The 24685-nt window shown below is 43.8% G+C and overlaps 2 protein-coding genes and 1 long non-coding RNA gene across 4 annotated transcripts; 2 read left to right on the top strand and 1 right to left on the bottom strand.

Moving 5' to 3' along the window:
- The first annotated feature begins 4617 nt into the window (after nucleotides 1-4617).
- ccm2 (CCM2 scaffold protein) lies at nucleotides 4618-13577 on the top strand. 2 transcript variants are annotated; one of them, XM_076044593.1, is made up of 10 exons: nucleotides 4618-5002; nucleotides 7617-7793; nucleotides 8112-8195; nucleotides 8305-8488; nucleotides 9179-9315; nucleotides 9446-9581; nucleotides 9674-9731; nucleotides 10265-10400; nucleotides 10502-10640; nucleotides 11121-13577. In XM_076044593.1, the coding sequence occupies exons 1-10, from the start codon at nucleotides 4973-4975 to the stop codon at nucleotides 11414-11416; spliced, it is 1377 nt and encodes a 458-aa protein (XP_075900708.1). In that variant the 5' UTR covers nucleotides 4618-4972; the 3' UTR covers nucleotides 11417-13577. The 2 variants fall into 2 exon arrangements, with proteins under 2 accessions (XP_075900708.1, XP_075900709.1); XM_076044594.1 differs by lacking the exon at nucleotides 4618-5002 and adding an exon at nucleotides 6201-7068.
- Nucleotides 13578-15337: 1760 nt separating this feature from the next.
- On the top strand, nucleotides 15338-22027 carry LOC142900403 (uncharacterized). Its single transcript, XR_012928889.1, has 4 exons — nucleotides 15338-15390; nucleotides 17346-17512; nucleotides 19050-19256; nucleotides 21745-22027. It is a non-coding gene; the product is annotated as an uncharacterized LOC142900403 (long non-coding RNA).
- Nucleotides 16632-21856, bottom strand: fam167ab (family with sequence similarity 167 member Ab). The gene is made up of 3 exons (XM_076044676.1): nucleotides 21694-21856; nucleotides 19047-19551; nucleotides 16632-17605 (listed from the first exon to the last, which is right to left on the bottom strand). The coding sequence occupies exons 2-3, from the start codon at nucleotides 19383-19385 to the stop codon at nucleotides 17342-17344; spliced, it is 603 nt and encodes a 200-aa protein (XP_075900791.1). The 5' UTR covers nucleotides 19386-19551; nucleotides 21694-21856; the 3' UTR covers nucleotides 16632-17341.
- Nucleotides 22028-24685: the final 2658 nt, after the last annotated feature.

Below are 24685 nucleotides of genomic sequence, written 5' to 3' on the forward strand. Positions count from 1 at the left end.
AGATGACACAGGAAGAACACTCATGATGAAGCAAACAGGAAAAAAATGCCTTCTAAGCCTGACAAATACTTCCCGCTGAGGGCTATACACAAAAGAATTTCATAGAAAATGAATGCATTTCTTCAACTAATTTCACCGGTTTACTTGATAATTAACCGGGACACACAATGTGTTTGGGTTTTTTTTTTGTTACTTTTTTTGGGTTGATTTTACACAGAAGTGCAAGTTCAGTGCGAGGCACTTGTTTGAGTGCGGCCCCACACAGATGCCAAGGGGGCCAACATCAGGCAGATTCCTTCTTGCTTTTTCGCTTAGGCTAAGGCCAAGCTTCGTGCTAACATTGTACTGTAAAAGGCAGAAGCCACGGCTGGGCCCAGGGCCAAAGGTGAGAGGGGGGTATTTTTTTGCCAGGGTTGGAAAAGAACACAAGGAGAGATTGCGATGAAGGGCCTGACTTACTTGAATCGGTCAGTTCCTTGCGTTCCTGCAAATTGATTAGATCTGTGTGCTCTCGCACACCAGTCCGGCCCTTAGCAGCCGTCTAGCCGACTGTTCGACTCCAACCTCGGTTGCTGCTCCACCCTCTTCCCCTATCTCAGCAAGGCCGTGGCCTCTGTAAACCCTCCAAGACAAACTCTCACACCCTTTCCAAGTGGCCGAACAGCGAGCCTGAGGACCGGAGATCCCGACATGAGAACATGCAATGAGGTGCACTGCCGTAACATCCAGGGTGTTGCCTGCCAATTTGCTCACGAGTGATGTTCAGCCCTCGATGATTGAGAACTTGTTGGGTCAGCTTTGGTGGCGGAAAAAAACAAACAACCCTCGACTCATCATCTCACATGCAAATAGCTCAAGTATGCAAACAACACAACTTACTCATTGTTTACCGCGGTGGTCGGACTAGTTCCTCTCTTGCTGCAGATAGTGAAGCGCCATGTTAGTAGTTAGCCAATTGATAAGTAATGGATACTAAATATTGTTTAAACTTAACTTAAAAAAAGAAGAAGCAAAACAGCCAATACAGGGGTTCCTCAGGACCGACTACTCAGCCCGCTGAACTAGCTGACTCAGGGGTGTCTCAATGCAGTTCTCATCCCCAGGCATGTCCTCAAGGGCCTCCACTTTTTTCCCGGGTAGATTGCATCCTGGACCGCTTCACGGCTGGGATTGTACAACTACATTATGATTTGCAGTTTTTGTTGGGTTTATTTTTGGTGGGAATGCTTCCTTCTCAGTGAAGCAGGGCAATTTTCGTGGTAGTTGGCTGCCTGGCATCGTAATGTTGCATCCTTTTACAGACACTTCCGAGCTGTCCAAAATCAGGTGCAAACACACTGTGATTTATTTGTTGCGCGTTTGTGCCCGAGTGTGCGTGAGACAACGGTACTTTAACACATCCGAGGCAAAATTCTGTACATTGAAGGTGCATTTAATTTACTGGTGCTTCATCATAACAAGGTATTTATGATTACCTTTCTGTTTTAGAATAATCTGTTCATTTAAAGTCTACAAAGAGTTTTTGATTTAAAATAAAACACAGTATTGTACTTATTTCTATAGAGCAATTCAACAATATGCCAATACATAATAAGTTGGAAAAGATTGGAGCTGTTTTTATCCTTCTTTCTTTTTTTTCTCCACATATTTGTTTTTGTTTACACACAGAGAAAGAAAGAAAGCTGAGGCTGCTTCTTTATGTCATTTAAAAGTGTGCCATCCGAGTTGCCACGTTACACGTGCACACCGAGAATGAGGTCGCAAAAGAAGTCTTTTCTCTGCCACGACCCCAGCGGCCAGACCCCCGCTTCCCTCGACAAAGCCTCGGCACACAGCAAGAGCAGCTTTCAACAGCAAGCTTGTTCCGTTCAGTCCTTGTTGTGCCTTGTTTACGCCTCGTTACTTTGGGTGCTTCGATCCAGCCATGGCAGCCAGGTCCGCAAAGCAACAATGCTGGTGTCTTTTTCGGTGTTTGCTCTTGTCACGTGCCAGCACACTCACTTACACAGTGGCAAACAACTATGTTCTCTTGTCTGCATCCAGGGATCAGACAAAGACGAGGTCTCAGCTCTGTCCATCTCACGGCGCGATACTTGATACTTAGTTGAACCTCTTTTTTTCTCCAGACATGGTTGTTATCAGCAAGACTGTGTTATTTCTTGCGGTGTTACAAAGGGAAACCTCACCGCGTGACATGCATGTTTGGTACCGTGTGAAGCCCAGTCGGGTGGCTCTTTTAAAGTAACAGTGGGAAAAAGTGAGGCAATACTCAGCACTTCGGTTTGAGGTGGCAGTTTGGACTGAGTTTTACAGGCATTACTTCCAGATTGTTTGATTTGATCGATGGTTTTCAACAAAATGCCAGCCACCACACCTGACTCTTTGGACAAAGATTGTTTTGTACTCTAGTCTATGCCTTTTTTCATTTGTTCGGTCTTGCAACGATGAATGATCTTGTAGTGCCAACATGTAAACTTTGTGTCGTCTGGTGTGACCATTACGTCCTCTAGCCAAAAACGTTAATGCCTGCCGTTAAATGTGACAAGGGAAGGGGTCAGTAACGACAAAATGCGCAAAAAAAACAAAACCCAGATAGATAAACAAAAAAAAAATACTGAAACTGGATTAAAATGGAACACTGATGCATTTTTTGTTTTTTAGTAACGCCATATTCTGGTTCTTGCCACCTTCCAGCATGCCTTTAGAACTCATCGGGTGACCCTCACCATTCAGCATGTAAGTGCTCTCGATTGCGCAACAGACCCTATGATTTATGCATAAATGTGTAGCAGTAGGTTCATTGGTAGAATTGGTTTAGGTCTTTAACTTTGTGTCAAGGACATCTGGTTTCCCAATCAAAGCAGTCCGTTCAGATGATCAAATGGTGCATTTTCTTCTCTAATTTGATTTTGATCCTGATTTGTATTTTGTTAACAACCTGGTGCTGAATAATACATTCACAAGGTGCTAGCAGTGTGGGCCGCAGTCCACGGCTTGTTTTTTTTTTTGAGAGAAAAGCCTTCCGGCTCACTCTGCCAGACGATCATGCAGTCTCGGAAAAAACAGCTCTGGAACTAGCACCTCAAATCCACAGTTTACAGTACAACTCAACTTGAAATGGTGCCGCTTTGATTTTCAATTCCACACCAAAAGCAACAGTTTTTTCTTGTCTCGAACATTTTGCTTTGAGCAAAACTGCGTTTCGTTTGACTTGTTCATTCTGCACTAGGATCTTTTTATTTCCTTCCTTTTTGAGAAAATGAACCTGGTGGATGACAAAATGCATTTTCTTGGGCAATTGCACAGGAGAAAAAATATACTTCTGACACAGGAATTAAGGGGAAAAATAATATATAGAACGTGATTGCCGTGTTGTAAATTCCTGTCATCTATATGTCCTTAATCTGTGTGTATCTATTTTTTATTTTCTATTGTAGAATTGGCTGTAGTATTTTGTTAAAAAATGGATTTGTTATTCCATTGGAGCAACTATGGTTGTTATAATAATTGCTGCTGAGTTTTGAAATTGTTATCAAAGGTAATGGGAAATTGCTTTGTTTATACTTAAGTCCACTTCTAGATTGTGTTATCTCGTTGGTGTGTTTCACAAAAGTATAAAGAAGCTCCTCTAACCGAGCGGACGGCTTTCGGGGTGGTTCATTATGTTGGCACAATGTCAGTAAGCAGATTTGCTACAATATGTAGCCTCTTAATGAAAGTGTGGTTCTACAACTTATGTTGTAACACAGATAATAAAAGGAGAGATTTCTTTATGGTTGTTAAATATAAAATGTAAGCTATTTGTTTAATGGAATCCCTGTTCTTTAAAAAAAAAAAAAAAAAAAGATGAAGCAAAACTGATGTCCTACTTTCGGGAACAATATGAATATTATTAATAACATATGGTGCTAACGTTCTTTTTGTATGTTTTGGTTTTTAGATGAAAAGAGAAATATTATGCTGAAAATGTAATGTCAAGCCTTACTGTAAATTCATATATCAGACTGTTCATCCCAGAAGAGAAAAATAAATATAGTCTTTGAAAGTGCAAAGTATTGGTACTGTGTTCACACATTCTTTACAAATGAAAGCTGATACTTTACTGCTGCAGAACAAAATTATTCACTTTCAAAAGTATATTTACTTGAAGATATGAACATACCTTTTTTGAGGTTATACCAGACAAACAGGAACCCTGTCAGTCGCAGCTGCCCTCCAGCTTGTGTCCAATACATGCAATTAAAAAAAAAAAAAAAAAAAAGTATTAAGATGATTGCAAAGCTGTCATATTAAGGGTGGAAACTACACACTGCTCTATTAATTTCCAAACTACTTTAACACTATATTCATATTTATCCTGAATATTATGGATGGACACCTGAAATCACTAGGAAGTTCAAGTTTGTGTCTCTTCTTGACTACTTTGTCTCTGTTCAATGTCAACAATGAGAGGCCAAATTCAAACATTCAGGGCACGATAGCTTACAATGAAACACGGCGTCATTTTTCCACTACTACGACTTCAAAACTGTCAAAGCCTGTGCCAAAGACGCTGTCGTTTGGCCAGCAGTGCCACACGGTAGCAGCTGTTTTGGTTTGTGGGACGCAATGCATGCTGGGCCACAATTTAACGCCCAAAATGGCGGCACGATTGAAAAGTTTTGCTCGTCCCACCCGAGTTTGTCCCGGTTACACACAATTTCTTTAGTCAGTCATTCGGACACCGTGGTGCGCCGCTCTAAATCAGTGGAGACATCGGCGTTTAATCTCCGGGTGACGGAACAGAGTGAAGGACGGGATGGCGCTTCGGCTGTCTTCTCAGTTTGCCGACAATCAGTTTGAGCTACCGATGCTAGGCTAAGCTAACGTGCTAACTACTGTCAGATGAGTCCAGGGAAAGAGCTTCGTCGACTCTGTCTGCCTCGGAACTCTCAGGCGAAGTGAATATGAAGAAGAGACCCTTGCCGTAGAAATGGAGGATGATGTGAAAAAAGTGAAAAAGGTAAGTGGACAGTGGAGTTACTGCTGTAGTTGTAGTAGTCTTCTAGCTCGAATGCTAACTCACTAGATGGCCAAATCAGGTGAGTTTAATCAAAGTTTTTTGCTCTGGGTAACTGATTGAAATATATGAGGCATCTTTGATAACTTCCCTCAGTATTGATTTTTGACTATCACGCGTCTCTCTTCATCCTAAAGTTAATGTCTGGCTTAAAAAAAAAAAAGTTAGTCAGCTGTGAGAAATCCCAAGGTAAATTGCCTGTCTCCTACCTTTACGATTACCGTCTTTCATTACATGACAACCTAATCGGTGGTGAAAACACACCCATGCAATTCAGTAGTTAGTGGTGGTCGAGTCATCGGCCACGGAGTTTCGGTGTGTTCAGCATCATCAGTGTAATGCTGTGCCTGTCTCCCCCACTTCATGTCTGTCTGTGCGAGATATTAGTCTGAGAAAGAAGTTATGATAATAATGATAATAATAATAATACATATACAATAATACATTACTGTATATTTGACACGTTTGACAGTGGATCAAAAGAATGCACCTTAAAAGGCGGTCTCAGTAGGGGATCCTACAACTGGCTGGGTCAGTTGTCACTAACCATGGACAGGTGCCAGAGCCCTGTGTGACATCACAAAAGACCTACAGTCCTGAACTGGGTGTTTTTGCACACATCTTTTGGTGAAATGTGAAACATCACAAATGGTGAAAGGTATTCTGTTTTCATTTTTCTGGGAGTTCGATGACAGGTTAGGGATGCCAGTTGTTTGAACATTTTAATGAAGTGGATTTTGTGTAATATATGATGCAAAACGCAAAGCGTAGACTGAAGATTCATAACTTGGTGGGTAGATAGGATTAGGGTACTATATGTTACGATATGGTGACGTGAGGTTTTGATTTTACAGTTCACATCAAATGTTCCCACATAAACAGTTCTGGTTTGAGCCACTTGGTGGTGATAGCATACCGCATTTTCCAATGATGAAAATACACCATAACGCTGATCGAGGGACAACAGCCACATACAATTCCTCCGACTCACTGAGAAGGATCTGTGTATTAAAGCGTCACACATATCTGGAGGTTTTGGCACGTCAAGGCCATCTGAAAAAAAAAAAAAATTATATCATAAGAAATGAACTTCTTATTCAGTGGATAAATGGCTATTGTTTTCAATAACATTAATGACCCGATGAAATGTTACTGGACATTTTGTTTAAGCTATGACAAACTTTAAAATTATTAACTGTATCCTTTAACTGCAGGTCATTTGATGGAGGTTTCGTCTCCAATTTCCAAGAACGAGAAGCAGTGAAATATTGATGTGTTGGCCCTAAACAGCTGCGTAGTTATCAGTTGTCGCCTAGGTTGTGCTCCTCTGTTTGCAATCAAATATTGGCATATTGTTCATGAAAAAAATATTTGTGTAGCGCTTATATGGGTTGCGTATTTGTTTTGAACAATTAAAGGTTGATTTAATATGTTTTGCCCACCAGCAGTACAGAGGGACCTTCCTATGAAGCTCTCCACTGTTGCCTTCATTTAAATGTGCTATGCAAACAGCGCTGCAGCAGCAACATCTGTGGTCTATGTGATATCATTCTGACGGTCTACAGAGTTGAACCGGGAGTGAATGATGGCGGGCAGCTGTCGTCGCCTCACCAGTAAATATTGACACAACAGTAAAAATCGTCACATCATGCCCTTTTCATCCAGAAGTTGTGCCCACTACTGGACCCCTGTCATTACGTCCCATAAGCATTTGCGTCCTTTAAAACATGAATGTGTGTGTAGACACAGGAAGCTGTGGCTTGTTGACTTCCTGTCGAGATGTTTTTCACAGACATCACTGTCTCCTTCTGCTTCTACTGTGAGCGGCGGCGGCGGCACGCTCTTTGTCTTCGCGGGTTTAGTGTGTCAAACGGCCGGCCAGTCGACAGCTGCTGCTCATTGTGAGCGCAGGCGACAGGTGTGTTGTCGAGCGAGTGGCTGGCGGTGCCACCGAGCTGGTAGTTGTCGAATCGGCAACTGTTGCAGAGTGCGGGCCCATGGAGAACGAGGTAGGCTGCTGTAACACTGCTTTGAGTTGTTCTTTATTCTGACTGGGCACATTTCAGCTGGTGGGAAGCAACAGTTTCAACATTTTACAGTTGGTGTAAAAGGCTGATGGAGTTTTTTTTTTTTCTCTGCTGCTGAAGAGGAACAGGTTCTAATGTAAGTTTTAGCGACGAAAAACCTAAATGTTCCCGTGACAACAGAACTGCTCACTGCTGAAACGGCATTCTGTGGAACCGCTGATCCCTCCTGCATTGCCAAATGTGCGTTTCCGCGCGGCAAATCTGCCGTTGACGTTTGAGCAACATTGTACCGCCTGTTGGGTAACAGTACATGTGAGCGCAGCAGCGTAGTCAAAGAAGCAGTCACCGACAGGGCACATCAAACATGGTGTGAAAACTTTCTTCACTTGTGTTGTTGACTTCAGTTAGAAGGCAACCAGCCCTCACAAAGGTGCGGTTTCCTACTGTGGTTTGTCTTTGTCTAATTGTCGCGTTTGGTTTTTTTTGGTTCATTTTTTTAACCATCCCTCCGTCCCTGTCCACGTTCACAGCCTGGTATCGTGTCTCCGTTCAAGCGAGTGTTCCTGAAAGGGGAGAAGGGGCGGGACAAGAAGGCCCAGGAGAAAGCCACGGAGCGCCGGGCCCTGCACACCTTCTCGCTGTCGCAGCCTGACCACCGCATCGACCCGGACATCCTGCTCAATGACTACATTGAGAAGGAGGTCAAGGTGGGACTTTGTGATCAGACACGATAAGCACCCACCAACGTCTGCGTCTGAAATATGATGTAACGTAGTACAAGTTTGGACACACCTTCTTTCTGCACTGCAGATAGATACTGGAGACATCAAATATATGAGCAAGATATATGTAATTATGCAGCAAAGAAAAACGTTAAATAACTCTAAATATACGTTTTATGAAAGGTGGCTATTTTGAAGAATTTAAGAATAAAACATGTTTTAAAACTTGAGTCCAAACTTTTGACTGCTAGTGAAGGTCCCAGTCTCCACATTAAGAGTCTGTCCATGTTTTGTGCTCTTCAGTATTTGGGCCAGCTGACGTCCGTTCCAGGATACTTGAACCCATCGAGCCGCACAGAAATGCTGCAGCTCATCGACAGTGCAAGGGTGAGTTTTCATTTTTTATTATTTATTTTTTTTTTTAAATGGCCCATTTGAGTGTTTCACTGCAAACACATGGCTAACTGACGGCGCCGTGCGTCTCCGTGGCCTCCAGAAGTCGCATCAGTTGGCAGGCCAGCTGACAGCGGAGCAGGACGCCGTGGTGAGCCTGTCGGCGTACAACATCAAGCTGGTGTGGCGCGACGGCGAGGACATCATCCTGCGGGTGCCCATCCACGACATCGCTGCCGTCTCCTACATCAGGGACGACTCCCTGCACCTGGTCTTGATCAAAACAGGTAAGAAATCCAATAAAAGTCAATTGTGTTATTGTAACAAGACTGGGATTTCTGCATGGGATCGTTTTTTTTATTCAGTCATTTAAAGACAAAATTGAAAGAGATCATGTGGCCATGAATAAAAATGAGAAGGTTCTCTCTTCCCAGAGGCGCATGAATGATTTAGCCACTCTTGGATCTCTTTCTCTCTGTACCGAGTAATCAGAGGAAGAGGAAGGAACATCGTTTTCCTCTTGGCTCAGCCAGTTTGTAGTCATTGCGAAACACTGCTCACAGAAAGTAATTATCAGTTTTAGGAAACGTTTGCTTCGCTTTTCATTGACTATTGCTCAATGAAGCTGAATCATAGAAGTTCCTGTTACTGTCCAGCACCTCATCACCCCCCCCCCCCATCAACTGTGCTCTGCTTACATTATGCCATGCAAGTCTATGGGGTCAAAAGTTAACTTTGTCCTAGAGACATGGGACCACTTGCAGGTTCATCGGGATCCCTCAAGACCCAGCCACGTCAAATTTGGGACTTCTTGCCCCAAATTTTGGGGGTGTGGGGGGTATGAAAAATGTTGGGACGTGACAGAGAAACTTTGAGAACCACTGGCTTACAAGTAACTTCTAAAATTGAAAAGTTTCAGGTAATAATCAGACCTGCTTGGGGTGGGGGTTTTTTTGGGTGCGTGTGTCTGTTTTTAGCACAGGATTCCGGAGGTTCTCCGTGTCCCAGTTCGTGTCCGGATCTCAACAAGTCCCAGACGCTGAGCTCCCTATCAGAGAGCGGTGCTGTGCTGGTGGAAGTCTGCTGTCTGCTGGTCCTGGCCGTCGATAACAAGGTTTCATTTTGCATCATGACATTCCCTGCTGAGGGTTTTTTTTTTCTTTTTTCTTTAAAAAAAAAAAGAGGGGGTTGTGACCTGTATTCCCAGAGAAGCCATGTTCTGACCTCCTTGTGCTCGTCTTCAGGCAGCAGCGGAGGAGTTGTGCCTCCTGCTCAGTCAGGTGTTCCAGATCGTCTACACGGAGTCGACCATCGACTTCCTGGACAGAGCTATTTTCGACGGAGCGACCACACCGACCAGACACCTCTCGCTGTACAGCGGTGAGGGAAATCACATTAAAACACAGGTCAGCGAGAAGATGCAAAATGCAATGCCGACGTAATGACTGGGCTTTTTTTTTTTCTCAATACAGACGACTCTTCAAACAAAGTGGACGTGAAGGAAGCCTTCGAAGAGGAACCAAGCACATTGTAAGGCCGCTCATGTGCTGACGGGACGCGCTGGTGTTGTAGTACTGGAGATTGGTCTTGGTCTCCGGACCACTTTTTAAGGGGCTCCGTCTTGTCTCGGACTCGGAGGCATTTTTACTGGGTCTGGTCTCGGTCTCCGGCTGGACGGGCCTGATACTTTTGATCAAGACCAGTTGAGACTCAGCCAACACTGTAATGACACGATACTAACAGAAAAGAATCCAGCTGCTTATGAACTAAAGTTGTTATTTTTTTTTTGAAAATGGTTCAGAATAGTTGGCGATGCAGCAACATTATTAAAAGATACCTTGCTGAAAAGAGATATTTCTGTTCGATTTAGAAGCAAACTTGAATTTAAAAAAAGATACTGCTCATTTCTTCTGTTTTGTTGTTATTTTTCTTTGTCTCGATACTCTCTAGTCTTGACAATGTCTTGGTCTCGGTTGGTGTGGTGTGGTGCTCTTGACTACAACACTGGTGAGCTGGCTGAAGGTTGTGACCACTGACCGGGGTCGCGCCCTCTCTCCTCTCAGTCCCTTTCAGAGCTCCATGGAAGCGGAGGAAAGCTCCCCGTCTGCTTCCACGCCGGCGTCGCCTCAGGCGAAGACGGCGAGTGAAGGAGAGCTCAGCACCACGGCTGCCGAGCTGCTGCAGGACTACATGACCACCGTATGTCCACGTTTGTGCGTCTGAGAATTGATTGATTGAGTTTTTTTTTTGTTGTTGTTTTTTTTTAATGCGTTTATTTTTATATCCTGCCCACTTTTCAGCTGCGGACCAAACTGTCATCTCAGGAGATCCAGCAGTTTGCCACCCTGCTCCACGAGTACCGCAACGGCTCCTCCATCCACGAGTTCTGCATCAACTTGCGGCAGCTCTACGGGGACAGCAGGAAGTTCCTGCTGCTGGGTACGGCCACTGCGCACACCTTGCACGCTCGGATGCACAGATTCAGCGTGTTTGAACTCAGCGGCGCTCGATAGAAGAGATGGATGTTTGAAAAAGTGTCTGTGAAGCTTCTCAATCATCCAGGTGTAATTCTATTTAGTTTTTTCGTTTTTTTTTCGTTTTGCACAATTCTAAAAGTAATGGAAACGCAGATAAGGATTCCTGCAAAATGTTCTTTATTGTTCTTGAAATCTTAATTGGAAGCAGTTCCAACATGACTGTCTTCCCATGGAGTGATGTTGCTTTTGCAAAAAATGTTTTCCCACTCATGTTTGGCAGGTTTATCTTTAAGTGCAGTGGCTGCCCTTGCTTTTTTTTTCTCAAATTGATGCATCAGATGTGCGTTGTAATCACAGTCGAGGAAACCCACTTGTTGTCAGACACAGTCATTATATCACTCTGCTCCGCAATCATCTGCGTGATACTTGTTCCCCCCTGCAGGCCTGCGTCCCTTCATCCCCGAGAAGGACAGCCAGCACTTTGAGAATTTCCTGGAGACGATCGGCGTGAAGGACGGCCGGGGCATCATCACGGACAGCTTCGGCCGCTACCGGCGCGCCGCCAGCTCGGCCTCGGACTCCACCACCAACGGCAACGGGACGGGCGGAGGCAGCGCCGCCTCGGACGAGGGCCCCGAAGCGTCCGAGGGCGACGAGTGGGACCGCATGATCACCGACATCAGCAACGACATCGAAGCACTGGGCTGCAGCATGGACCAGGAGGGCGTGACGCCTTAAGGCGGATTCACACCAAAAGCATCTGCGGGCGCGTCTGTGCTGCGTGCGCGCTGCGGCGCGGGAAACCTCTCCCAACCCTCTCACACCAAATGCATTTCCGAGCGGTGGCGTCCAGCGCGGCGGGGGCAGCTCCATGGGTTCAAGCGAGGATTGCAAGATCACGCGACAACCCAGGTAGTTTCACGTGTATTTAAAGAAAACAGCAGTGAAACAAAACTCTTTTCACCGTCCCAACTGTGTCTCAAGTATCGCTGTGTTAGATAAACCAAACTGTTACTATCGCACAAAATGCAGGTGTTTAAAGTGTACCTGCATTTTGTTTTTTATACTTTCAGAGTTAAAGTGAAATTTGCTTTATTGTTTGACAGCCGAATGCCTCACGTTGACGTTTCACAGTAAAATACAGCACGTATGAAAACTAAAAAAACACATTGTACGTTACGGTGAACATCAACGGCATCCACCGTGTTTTCCAGTCAATGACTTCCTGCCTGAATGATTCTACCTGCTGCGATTGACGCGGTCGCGACGCGTCAAGCCTGAAAAATCAAACGGCTGCGTAATTTTCCAAAGCGGCGCCGTTGGTTTCTGGCTTCTGGGAAGTTTCTGAAACGCGCCCGCGCCGCGCCGCACCCAGTGTGAACCTGCACACTGACTTTAATGACCGTGGTCTGCTGCGGAGCCGCGACCAAGCCGCAGATGCTTTCAGTGGGAATCGGGGGTTAGCCGAGCCACCAAAGGGACTTTTGTTTTGTGTGTGTGTGTTTTTTTTCTTTTGTTTTTTTTTTCTTTCTCTGAAAGCTGACAGAATGGCAGCGACTCCTGGAACTGACAGAAGGCACGAGCTGAGCGGATCAGATGAAGGTGGTCCCTGGCCGTGACCTGATGCTCTTTGAACATTTTCTTTTCCTTCCTCTTGATTATGAAGAGGATGCCTCGTTTTCCCTGCACGCACACACACACACACACACACACACACATACACACACACACTCTCTACCAGTCAAAAATTTGGACACACCTGTTTCTTCTTTATCTTGACTACTTTCTACACTGTAGATGCACACTGAAGACATCAAATATATGACCAAGATATGTCGATTCATGTGGCAAAAGAAAAAACATTTAAATACCTAAATATGTTATGTTATATAGATTTTATATGAAGGGTGGCTATTCTAGATCATCTCAAATATAAAACTTGTTTGTGTTTTTTTCACACTTTTTTGTTTCATACGTATTCCAAATGTGTTCATTCATAGTTTTGATGCCTTCAGTGACAACCTACAATGTAAATAGTCATGAAAATGATGTATGCGTCCAAACGTTTGACTGGTAGTGTACACAAAAAAAACAATCTCAGCCTGTTACCAAAACACACATGAAGTCAACAAAATGCACTTATGCAGACTCTGTAGATGGCATGCAGTCCGTTGGCTCTTTTTTTGTTTTTGCATTGCAGAGGGATTCACGGCCTCTGATCTTTTATTTTCTGTACGGATTTATTGGCAGTATCTGCCACAGCTGACGGCAATGTAGCAGATAGTTTTTTTTAGAGAGAATATTTTAGTCTCTGTTGTGATCCCCAACCCCCGTTCCCACCTTCCTCCCAAGACCCTGACGAAACCAGGACCAGCGAGGTCTCTGGTTTCAAGGGCGACCTGCTTCATTTTTTTGTCCGGCGTTGTCGTCTTGCCGTGTTCACGTGTTTGACATCCACGTACTTGTGTTTTATCTGCTCTGTGTACCACTTTGCTTTACACTATCGTTCATTGGTTATCGTTGTTTACTCTCCTTTTTTTGAAATAACATGTTTGCCTTATTCAAACTGACCCCCCCCCCCCGGAAAAGCTGTAAAAGTGCACAAGCTCTCTCACTCGCCGTCACACTGAGCAGCGAGCTCGTCCTCGGACGGCGCCACTCGTGGGCCCATGTTGGAATTTCTGGTTTCAGAAAGTCGGTTGTACCCCCTCCCCCCCCAAAGGTCACCCTGAAATTCAGTTTTGTTTTGTTCTTTCTCGCATCGCATTTAACCGTCATTGTGCCTTTTCACTGCAGAGCGGCTGCCAACTGTCTGTCACGGACAGACGGGTAATTATAAACTGTAAGTACAGTTGTCGAGCAAATCCTGGTTATTAAATAACAGCTACCTTTTTTGAAAGCCGTGCACATTGTCGTTTCTTCCGAGAACACGTCGTTATCCCCCCGCCCCCTCCCCGCTGCGGCCCCAGACTAACCTCCTGGTTTAACTTGACTCCTTAGTGCCCGGAGTGACGCCCAGAGTTGGAGGTTTTCTCACGGCGTGATCCTGATCCCTTGTGACCGATCGCCTGCTTGGATGCACCTAATCTCATGTGAAACTTCGCTTTGAGTTTAATCAGCAGAATCACGCGTCTGTGTTTTTCTGCTCTGGGTTTAGCCTCCGACGATTGGTTGAGCCGTTAGATTTGTGTGAAATGAATCAGTGCTGTCTGTTTGGTTTTTTTTCTTTCTTTCCTCTCAAGGAAAGGGAGTCATTTAAGGAGTATTTGCACAACCTGGAACACCTGAGCTGACACTCTTGGGACTCCGAAACCCAGGATGAGACCAGCAAAGAAAGGACACCCCTTGTTCCTCTGTAGTTTGCCTCAAATGGTTTTTATTTCACAAGCACTCGGTGTGTTTAAAGTGTGTTTACTCTCTCACAGCTGCTCGGGAGAGGCCTAATTGCTGCCCCCTTGTAAACTGGCTGCCTTAATCCAATTTCAGAGCAGGACGACTCATTAGGGCACTTCATTCGAGTTAAATTATTAAACGATCAGTCAGCGTAATTAAGTCACCCCGAGCCCTCGTGCTGTTTTATGAGTGCTCGTGCGATTTTCCCCTTGCGGCTTTTAACTCGTGCCTCACAGACGTCTCGCTCCCGGTCCTCAACCCACTGACGCCGGCCCGCAGCAGACTGGGCTTTCAGTCGTTTCTTGATGACACAATGGCACTCCGCCCAACCAATCGGCATCCTTTAAGTTGGGATGAAGCCAGGAAGTAGCTGTGGCCAGCTGATTGATGTATTATAAAAACTGGATACTGGACTGGCAATATGGTGCCGATTTTCCCAGTTGCCAATTGAGGTACTGCAGCAAGAAAAAAATGCAATGGGCCCAAAAATCCAAGGAAAAAAAAAGGGCCTCTGAAAATACATTGTAGAAAATTCCAATAGTCAGTAAAAAATTTGTTGTTTTTTTTTACTGTGGGTTTAGAAGTGATTTGTTTTTTTAATTAGGTAGCATTTTTGCAATGAATAACTAGAAGCAAAAAAACAAAAAGAAAATCATCAAATTCAACTGAAGTGGTCATAATTTGTCTCTTATTTTCTGTTGTGTCATACAAAAACATGTTGCTGCTTGCAAAATCTTAAGGAATCTGCAAGCAACAAGCCTTTGTTTTTTTTCCTTCTCAGCTCACAAATGAATACCTCACACAAGAACCAGATTTAAAGGTTATTTATAGATCCTCGCATGTTAAATTTGTGTCCAGGAATCGCTCCAAGTGTTCCTCTGACGTTGCAAATCTCATTTCCTACACGGGAGCGCCGTCTAAATCGGGCTTCCTCCTCTCCACGGGGTTTAACCGTGTGGTTGAGCACCAGCCACGAGTGTGCACTCCGTTCAGAACAAATTCCCTCCACGTGGAAAAAGTTGAAAAGGTTGTGATCGGCCTGCAACTAAAAAGTCTCTTTATAGTCTCAAATGGCCAAGAAAAAAAAATCCTGCATAGAATAAATTGTACCAAAGAAGAAAAAATAGATGATTTTTTAAAAATTATTATTTATCATTAAGTTGTGCTGCTGTTCAGTTTCCACTATGATTTAAAAAAAAAAAAAAAAAAAGCATCTCATCCTTTTAGCCACATTTCAAGACTCTCACAAGTCTTCAGTCTTTGTCCTGCAACATCAGTCTTAAACATTTGAACACAAGACAAAGACAGGATCCCTCACAGTAAGAAAAGCATGTTTAACTTTGCTGTCATCCTCCACAATTGACAGGGTTCATGCCATCGTTGTCAGATCTTTGGTTTTTAGAGGTCACATGAGCCACGTCTTGAATGGTAGTTTTCGATCTGCGGGTCTCTAGAAGGTACAGCGTATTTAGCCCTCTGTCCACACCCTCCACCAAAAAAAAAAAAAAAAAGTTGTGTTTAATTTCCTGTTGTACTGACTGCATGGTTGGAAGGGGACGTGGTAACGGCGGGGAACAGTGAGCACTCTATGACATAACAAAGGGCAAATCTTTACTTTCGGAAGAAGTACAGCTAGCAAGAGTTTTCTCACTCCTGTACTGGAAGAGTAGAGACAGACTATTGCTATGTAACATTGCATAGTGGGCTGTTACAGGGGACCTTTTAACTGTAAATGTCTCGTGTCTAATTCATTTCTGGTCACTGTAGGTGGAGCATTTGGGCCGCAGCCCTTAATCAGTCTGAATGCCGACGGCTCGTTCAGCAACAGGAGAAAAAAAAAAAACCCTCCCGGCTTCAATACGGCTGAAGTAGAAAACTTGGATGAGCAGCGCCGGCTCGTTATGACAAGCCGTGAGGCAGCCTGACCGTCGGGTTGAGGCGCGGCTCTCACAAAGCCGGCGCTCATGCATGAAAATCGGAGGCTCAGCAAAGTCATTGGCGACGTGCCACTCCGGGCCCCTCCAGGTTGAGAGGGGGACCTCCGGGGATCAGAGGAGGCTCACGCTGACAGAATCTCACATGCCGTACCGCATGACCCCCCCCCCCCCCGCCCCACCCTCACACTCAAACACACACACACACACACCCTAGGTCAGGCCTTCCCACAGGGATGAGGCTCAGGAGGAGTGCAGCGTCCCGGCTGTTGACACAAGTTCCTTTCAAGCTTCGCACAGATTAAAGCAGAATAGGTGAGAGGTGCGGGAGGGCCGGGGTAGGGATCGGGGGGTGCACAGTAATGCAGGAGAAATTCATTTTTCTGCAGCTGAGATTCTGGTTACTGTCTTTTAAGGCGTCATTGTTCGCATTGCAGCGCAACACAGAAGAGGACAAAAGAGAGGTGGCATTTATTCGCCCCGATGGCAAATGAAAGGCTGAAAAAGTTATTTATTTGAGGAAAGCTGGGTTAAAAAACGAACGTCTTTTGCTGGCTATATCAGTATATATCACTACGTCATTATTACAGAGGTGTTTAATCCAGTATAGTGGAATTTGTTCTTTGTTTTTGAAAGGTTGGTCACCGACTTCAAATTTCCAGAACCTGCTTCTATTTTCGGGAAAAACAAAACACACGTTTTAAGTTTTTCAAACGTGAGGTGGACCACAAGGCGGTGGGCGGGGCATCTCGGGGCCTCAGGCTCTGGTTTTCCCTGTAGTGTGGTCTTCACGTTCTTACACTTCAAACGAAGAAGAACTGAGAACCCCACGCAGTGCCAAAAAAAGAGGATGGGTAAGGAGGGAGTTCCCCTCTAATGATACATCCCATTATAACTATGAGGACCCGACAGAAGGCCCACAACAGTCAACTGTCATTAGGTGGACACAGGGGTCTGGACGAGTTGGGATTCCACGTTTAGCACTGAGAGAGACTGAATCATGCAGTCGCACGCCACATACTGTAGTTCCTCTCAGATCACAGTGAGGGCGGGGGAGCAACGGCAGCAAGAGGCCAGGCGCTCGAGGGAGGAGTAGAAAACCGAGCAGCTTCACTTTAAAATCTGTCAAAAAAAAATCTAATTGATAAACAAGTTAAAAGATAATGCTAAAATCGAAACTGATTTAGCACAAAGATGCATCGGCTAAAGTTTCCAGTCCACTACGAAACTTGAAGGCATAACTTTTCTTCCTCCTGGACCTTTGTATCAGCCTATATAAACATATTTATATCAGTATAGTTTTTTTTATATTTATTTATTTATTTTTTTGCAACTCTCAGCAGAGCGAGAAGCGGCGAGAGTTAATGTTCATCTTGGTGACGCCGATGAGCCGCAGCGGCGCCGAGAGTCCGAGTCCCGGAGTGGCCGGACACTCGAACAGCAGGTCCGACAGCTCGTCGCGCTCCTCCAGGCCAAAGGTGGCGTCGTTGAGCATGCGTCGGTGCAGGTGACACGTCTGCTCGATCTTCAGCTTGTTGATGTCGCTGCGGAGCCTCATGAGCTGCCGGGCCAGCTGCTGGTCCTGCAGGCGCATTTCCGTCTGAGAGGAGGGGAGGGAGACAGACGGACGGGAGACAGACAGACAGAAGGTTACCTTCTCCACTGGGGTTTCAGTGCCACTGTGTTTGAAGCAGGAAGACTCCAAAAAATGACTAGTATTTTTACTTTAATATTATAACTAATATTGTATATATATTTCTAAGGGTTTTTCAAATTAGATTATTAACACTAACATTCATTGAAATAATATGATTTTAGGCTCAGACTAAGTGCTTTAGATGGAGCTTATCTTTGCCTCCCAAGGTACCGTGTAAGTATTTTTGGTTGTGTGATCCTTGAAAAAACTTTGATGAGCATTATTTGCTTCAGTCTTTGTGATTTCAACCTTGCCCTAGCCATGTAGTTTTAAAGCCCCCCCCCCCAAGTAGCTGCACAGCTGACATCTAAAATTTAAGCTCTCAAAATCTCCACCAAATCTTCCATCGCACGTGATTTTAACCAGTCAGAACACCACCAGACCAATCAGTGCCCTGGGAGGAGACGGAGGCGGTTCCAATGGGCGTGGTTTAGCTGTAACAAAAGAAAGTAGTGACCAATGGGAAGCCCTGCTGCGTTACCACTGGCTCCACCCCCACTGGTAGTGAAGAAACCTTACTTACTGGTTTCTTCTGTTTAAACCTTTTCTGGGGCCGCTTTCCCACACGGACGTGTAAAATACGATTGAATGTTTCAAAAATACATGACAATACACATGAAACATTTTTCAATGCTTCATAAATATATGAAACATTTAATCAGAGTTCACGTACGATGTTGGTAGGAGGTTGTTTTTTGTTTGTTTTTCTTAATTTCCACTGGCTGCACTGCTCTCGCCCAAAAGCCTGTGCCAAGATCACAATCATCCCTACCTTCCCACTGTCTTTGTGCAGAGCCATAGCGAGGATATTTTTTTCTTTTTTCTTTTTGTTTTTGCCTCTGCCAGTCCCTCCTTGAATGCTTGGCCTCTGAAGGCCGCGACTGACTCGCAAGCCAGGGAGTAATTGAGCAGAGCAGAATCTGTTGCCTGAGTCTTAATCGGAGTCGCTGATGCGGACGGGAAGCTCGCTGGTCGCTAACTGGAAGCTGCGCTCATTGTCGAATTCTAATTGGATAAGTAGCAGGACGTTGTTCTTGACGCCGGGCCTGGAGCAGCACCGTTGTGAAGTTTATAAAATTGGAAGGGTTAAATGAAAATTAGTACATGGGACTGGCGACAGTCCAGGGACAACTCATTTCAAAAGGTGCATTAAAATTTAAAATTGCTGATTCATCTTTGAATGTTCAGAAACATTTTTTGAATTACTTTTGAATGTAATTGCAAAAAAAAAAAAAAAAAAAAAAAAATCATCAGCAAAAAAAGCCAAATATGAGATCACAAAGCGGATGTATGCAGACTCTTCAAAGAAAAATAAACTAACTAACCAATAAAAGCCTTGTCTTACCAGTTCCCGTCTTAACCACTTGAGGGCTTCGTCAAGGTTCCCAAACCCCTTCAGGACGCCTGATGACAGCTTGCAGTGGGACAGATCAGGGCTGATTTCAGTCTCTTTGGGTGTGACTTCTTTCCTTTCCGGCCCCGCTTGGAAAACTTGGCCTTCCCCACTTGCTGGCTCTTGGAAGCGAGCGCCCTCGAGCCTGGCTTTCCACTCAAGGTACGATGGCCTCCTGGTCTCCAGCCTTAGCTTCTCTGTCAAGGCCTTCAGGTTCGTGAGATCGTCGTCTGTGGCCAAATCCGTTTCTTCCAAACATTCTGCTTCTTCCCGGACACGAGTTCCATCCATCGTTAATCTGGCACTTTACAAGCGGCTACCCAAAGAGCGACTCAAGTCATCTGTGGCCTTGTTTATTGTTACAAATGGCTATGTCCCTGTTGTCTGTCAACAGAGTGCATTTTAAAGAATTTTTGAAGATGACGACAATCGTTGTTTCATAAAGGAAGGTTGTCTGCTGTAGAGAGGAGAAGAACAGAGGCAGATGAAAGATGAAAGTGGACGGCGGGAAAAAAATCAGCCACCATGTCCGAAAGACGAGTAGCGAAACGAGAGGTACACCTAACAACTGGGCGAGATGCTGGTTTTCATTTTGGATTTCATCCTGTGCTCTTAAAAGCGTTGGAAATTGAGGCTCACGATCAAAAAATAGACCAACAACACTTTTGCCACACTTTGGAAACGCGGCATTTCCATAGCAACCGTGTGGAAAAGCTGCAAACTCCTTAGCGTTTCCTGCCTCCAGCCCTCTTTGAAGGGACGTGACAGACGGACGAGCTGACAGTTTTACCTTTGACGAGGCAATGATATTCACAGCTGCCGAGGGGCCGATATGTGCCACATTTGATGAGCACCACAAATAAAGCTGCGTTTCCATTACCCCAGTACTGCGCAAAACCTAAAATTCGAAAAACCTATCAAACGTGGCTGTTAGGTTTTAACGCTCTCATGAGGTGGGTTTTTCAGCTGTATCCATGTAGAGGTATCGCGCAAAAGTGTCATGGAAACACTTTTGCATTTACGCATCAGCGGACGTGACGTACGGGGTCATGCAGTTTTGTCAGAAACCAAGGACTTTTCCTTTAGCTTTCGTTAAATGTCTCTGAGACTCACTCCACGGCAGCGACGCTCGCTCTAATGGCGCCCCCTACTCTAAAAAAAACAACCTCAACCTGTTGCCAGCCAGCCCAACGAGTCAAAGAAATTCTGATTGGTCAGCTTTGATTGTGATTGATGGGAGGTTCATTCAATCACATTCCAAGTTTGTGTTTCTCTTAATTGTCCCTTTCCCTCACAAACATTACCGTTACCAGACGGATAATTAAAGCAAATCCGACACATTTAGAAAAGGCTCCATCAGGTATGCCAGATTTGGTGAAATGAAAACTAAAGACTCAACCACATAATTGGCTCTCTGACTGTTTCCAAAATATGTTCACGTGAGCTACCATCAAAGAGCCCACGAGGAAATGTCTTTCTTTAAAATAAAAAAAATAATAAATACAGAGGTAAAATTTACATCCTGAGCAACAAAATTCAGCCGCAAGGGAAGCACACTTTCAGGCCGTTGATCCTCCTCATCTAAACGTCCAAACTGGCGACATACTTTCCTTTGGTCTCAAGGCTGGGTAATTAATTGGCAGCAGCATCCAGTTGTAGCCTTGCCACAAAGAGAATTTATTTTGTGGTGTTGGATCATAAAACGCCAAAGCCTGCTTTGGCTGTTATGCAGTCTGGCTCTCTTAATAGGGAACACACAGGCTTGTGCGCTTAACAACCGAGACTGCAGCAAATCGGTGAGGTGAGGTGAGGTATCTCTCCGATCTGTAGCATAACAAACGTCTGAGTCACTGCTGCTCAAAGGTGTTGAGTTTCCAGCCCGTCTCGGGTCTGGGATTATGTGCCGATTGTGCTGTGCACGAGAATGTGATCTTGGTGATCATCAGGCGGACGCAAATGAGTGGCCTCAAACGACGTCCGTGTCTTCGGATCAACGGTCAATTATTGTGTCTCAAAGGCTCAGTTTGTTGTGGCAACGAAAAGTGAACAAAAATGATTAACTAGTGAAGATCAGCAGCATCAAGGGGCAGCTGCTTTATGGTTTCCGCACTAACAAGGGGGTGGTTCCATATAAAATACAACCAGGGTAAACTTAGATTGGGTCAAGAGTCGTAACACCGTCCACATATTGTTGACAGAAAAAGCATTGTAATTTTGTGATATCACAAAAGGCTGTGCAAGCAAGTGTAAATGGTTTGTATGGATTTTCGTACACACAGGGTTGTGTGTCGTATGTTGATTAATAATGCATTTAAGAGTTATGTTTTATCCAAAGGGAAAGAGAGACTGTGACGGTATTATTTGTATTGCGAATTATTAATTAATGTGTGTACACATAATTAATGATTTACACAACTTTGTTAAACAATTACTGTGTTCTTCGTTTTTAGCCACACACACACACACACACACACACACACACACACACACACACACACACACACACACACACACACGCACACAAGCTTTTAAACCGTGAACATTGAGTTTTAAAGACAGCTCATCATGCACCTCAATCTGAAAAACTTTCTCCACTTACGTGCTGTGACAACGCGATGATCAATAACAACCTCGTCCAGGCTCGTTTCAGGCGCAGCGCCGCAAGGTGAGTCCAAACCGGCGTCACGTCATCCGCATCCCGGTGTTCTGATTGCGAGCGGCTCGTTTCCACCCCTCCGGGGCTCTGTCTTGACTGCAGCGGAGCCCTTCCTCCTCCTCAGCCGGGAGGCAGGCGGACGCGACGGCGGAGACCCAGCAGCGATGACGGTGTGGCGGCTGCGCGAATCACTTGTTTTGAGCACGGAGCAGGCCGGAGGAGGGGCGGGAACGCTGCGTCAGGTCCCGGTTGCCTGGTTACGTCCTCGGAATCCCTGTCAGTCCTGCCGCCGCCGCCGCCGCATGAATATTAATTGTGGTACGCTGGGCTTGAAACCGAGCAGTGTGCTCTCAGTATCTTGACGATTTAATTAAACGTTAACGTGCACAGCAACAAGTAGCACACGGCCTGGATGAAACCAAGTAAGTCATGTTCTACTCCGCAGGAATTAAAAGGAAACATTTTTTTTTTTCCCCATTAATGAAAATATATGAATATGAAAAAAAAAAAATATTCTGTCCTCGCTTGAGTTGATGTTAAACTAGAGCGATAATTAACACGTGAGACAATCCAACTGGGAAAGCTTGGAAAATTCAGGGTTTTTTTGATATTGTTTTTTTTTTTTTTTTTTTTTCCCCCCCATGCATTTCCATCTTCAACAGTCCGGTTGAATCCACTCTCAACGCTTGTAAAACTGTAGTAAAACATACAAACAAAATATAAGCACTATCAACTCTTTACAGTATTTCCAAGTAATTCAAATGTCACTTAAATCGTAGCAAGCTAGCTACCTTAGCAAACTATGATTAGCAACTCTCGAAGAGGAGTCAGAACTTTACTAAATATGAAAATATGCACTCTGTCATCACAACAACTAAGCGTGTCAGTTTCTACTCACAGGACATATAGTCTCCACATTAACAAGATGCTGAACTGCACACACGATCTCCAGTCTTTCACAACTAAACTGGAATGTTAAATGGAGTGCTAAAATTGGAATGAAATTAGACTATTTAAATAAAAACAAAAGTATAGTTCTACCTAACAAAGTATAGTTCCAGCACATTCCAGATTATACAATTTTTGTTCTTAATTTTTCCATCCTTGGTCTTGCAGCCTCGCATAGTTATGTTGTATAATTTTAAAATAAGAATACTCAAAATTACTGTTTTGCACATTTCAACCGACAGACGCAGATCTACAGACGGCCGCTACCATATTGCTGTATTTATCTGAAATGATGTTACTTTTGCATTATGCATTCCTTATTCGTGGGGTAATATGAATTGATGAATTTAGATATGACATTTTTGCAGAAACTGTTTTGAGACTGTTCAACCATGTTCGCTAATTTGACCAAAAGTAATATCGCTATAGTAAACTATGGTGATTAACTTTGACAGGAGTCCGTAATTGATGAAGACACCAGCAGCAATTAGTAAATAATGAGAATTAGATAATTAGAATTCAATTACAAACATAAATATCTCTCTCTCTCTCTCACACACACTCTCTCAGACACACACACACACACACACTGCAAGGTTGATATTTGTACCTGTTTGTAGTTTGAAGAGACTTTAGAAGCTCTGGCATATAGTTAAGAAACATTGTAACCAGGAGAATATGATCTCATGAAATTCTTAATTTGTAATTTACCATCAGGGAAAGGTTAACCATTTGAAATGATTCATCCAGAAGTTAATATTTGTATAAACTGACCCAATTTCGCGGGCCTCTGTAAATGTTGTGCTAGTGGGTGTCCAACCAAACAGTGGCATTGCGACAGCAAGTTGACCATGAGCATCAAGACAAAGATAAGAAGGAAACATTTTTGAAACTTGCTTCACATTGCTACATTGTTCTATCAATTTGGCCAGGCGGCAACTTAGCCAAACTAGAAATCTATTTATTTCCATCCATCCATCCATTTTCCCTACTTAATAATCAGTGCTCTGGGCAATGACTATCACAGGCCAGTGGTAAATCATAACTTAAAATAGGGTTTCAAAAAAGTATATGGTTCACATTGTTTGAACTGCTTTGTTACCAATAGACATTAGAAATAAGCTAAATGTTGGACAGTTCTGCATTTTCAGGGACGGTTGGCAACCCTGACCAGCCCCCTTTCTTATATTACACTTTGTAAATGTTTCCAAGGCGGTAGGTTGTTTTTTGGTGGTGGTGCTCGGGATGCTGCGGTCTTGTTTACTGCAGAGGGAGTAACTCTTTCCCCACTCGGCAGCATGCCTCTGTTTGAGGTGCTGCAATAAGTTAGGTCGCAATAGCTTTCAAACACATTTGTACAGCGGGGCGTTGTTTGTTCTCTGTTCTCTGCCAATTCCATGCAGCCGAACACACGTAGCCTTTCTTCGGAACAAACTCCCTCAAAACAAACAAATTTCTTCGCCGCCATGCTGTTTTATTATTATTATTATTATTATTATTATTATTATTATTATTATTATTATTATTATTATTTGTGGGTTGCATCTCTTTTGTATGAACAGTGCTATATAAATAAAGTTTATTATTATTATTATTATTAATAATAATAATAATAATAATAATAATAAACTTTATTATAATTAAGTTTATTATTATTATTATTATTATTATTATTAATAATAATAATAATAATAATAATAATAATAATAATAATAAACTTTATTTATATAGCACTGTTCATACAAAAGAGATGCAACCCACAGTGCTTAACAAAATAATAATAATAATAATAATAACAACAACAACAACAACAATCATAATAGTAACGATAAGAACAAATAAAAGCTCCGCCAACCATCAAACTTACTATAATGGTTTATATAATCCTGTTTCAAATAGTACCGTATTTTTCTGGACACAGATTTCAAAACCCACTGCTGGACTTTTGAATCTGTGTGGACTGGCCTGCACATCTGTTCTTTCACTT

This window comes from Nelusetta ayraudi, unplaced genomic scaffold (genome assembly GCF_046127955.1).
Source record: "Nelusetta ayraudi isolate G7.1 ecotype Tasmania unplaced genomic scaffold, CSIRO-AGI_Nayr_v1 ptg000082l, whole genome shotgun sequence".
Lineage (NCBI taxonomy): Eukaryota > Metazoa > Chordata > Actinopteri > Tetraodontiformes > Monacanthidae > Nelusetta > Nelusetta ayraudi.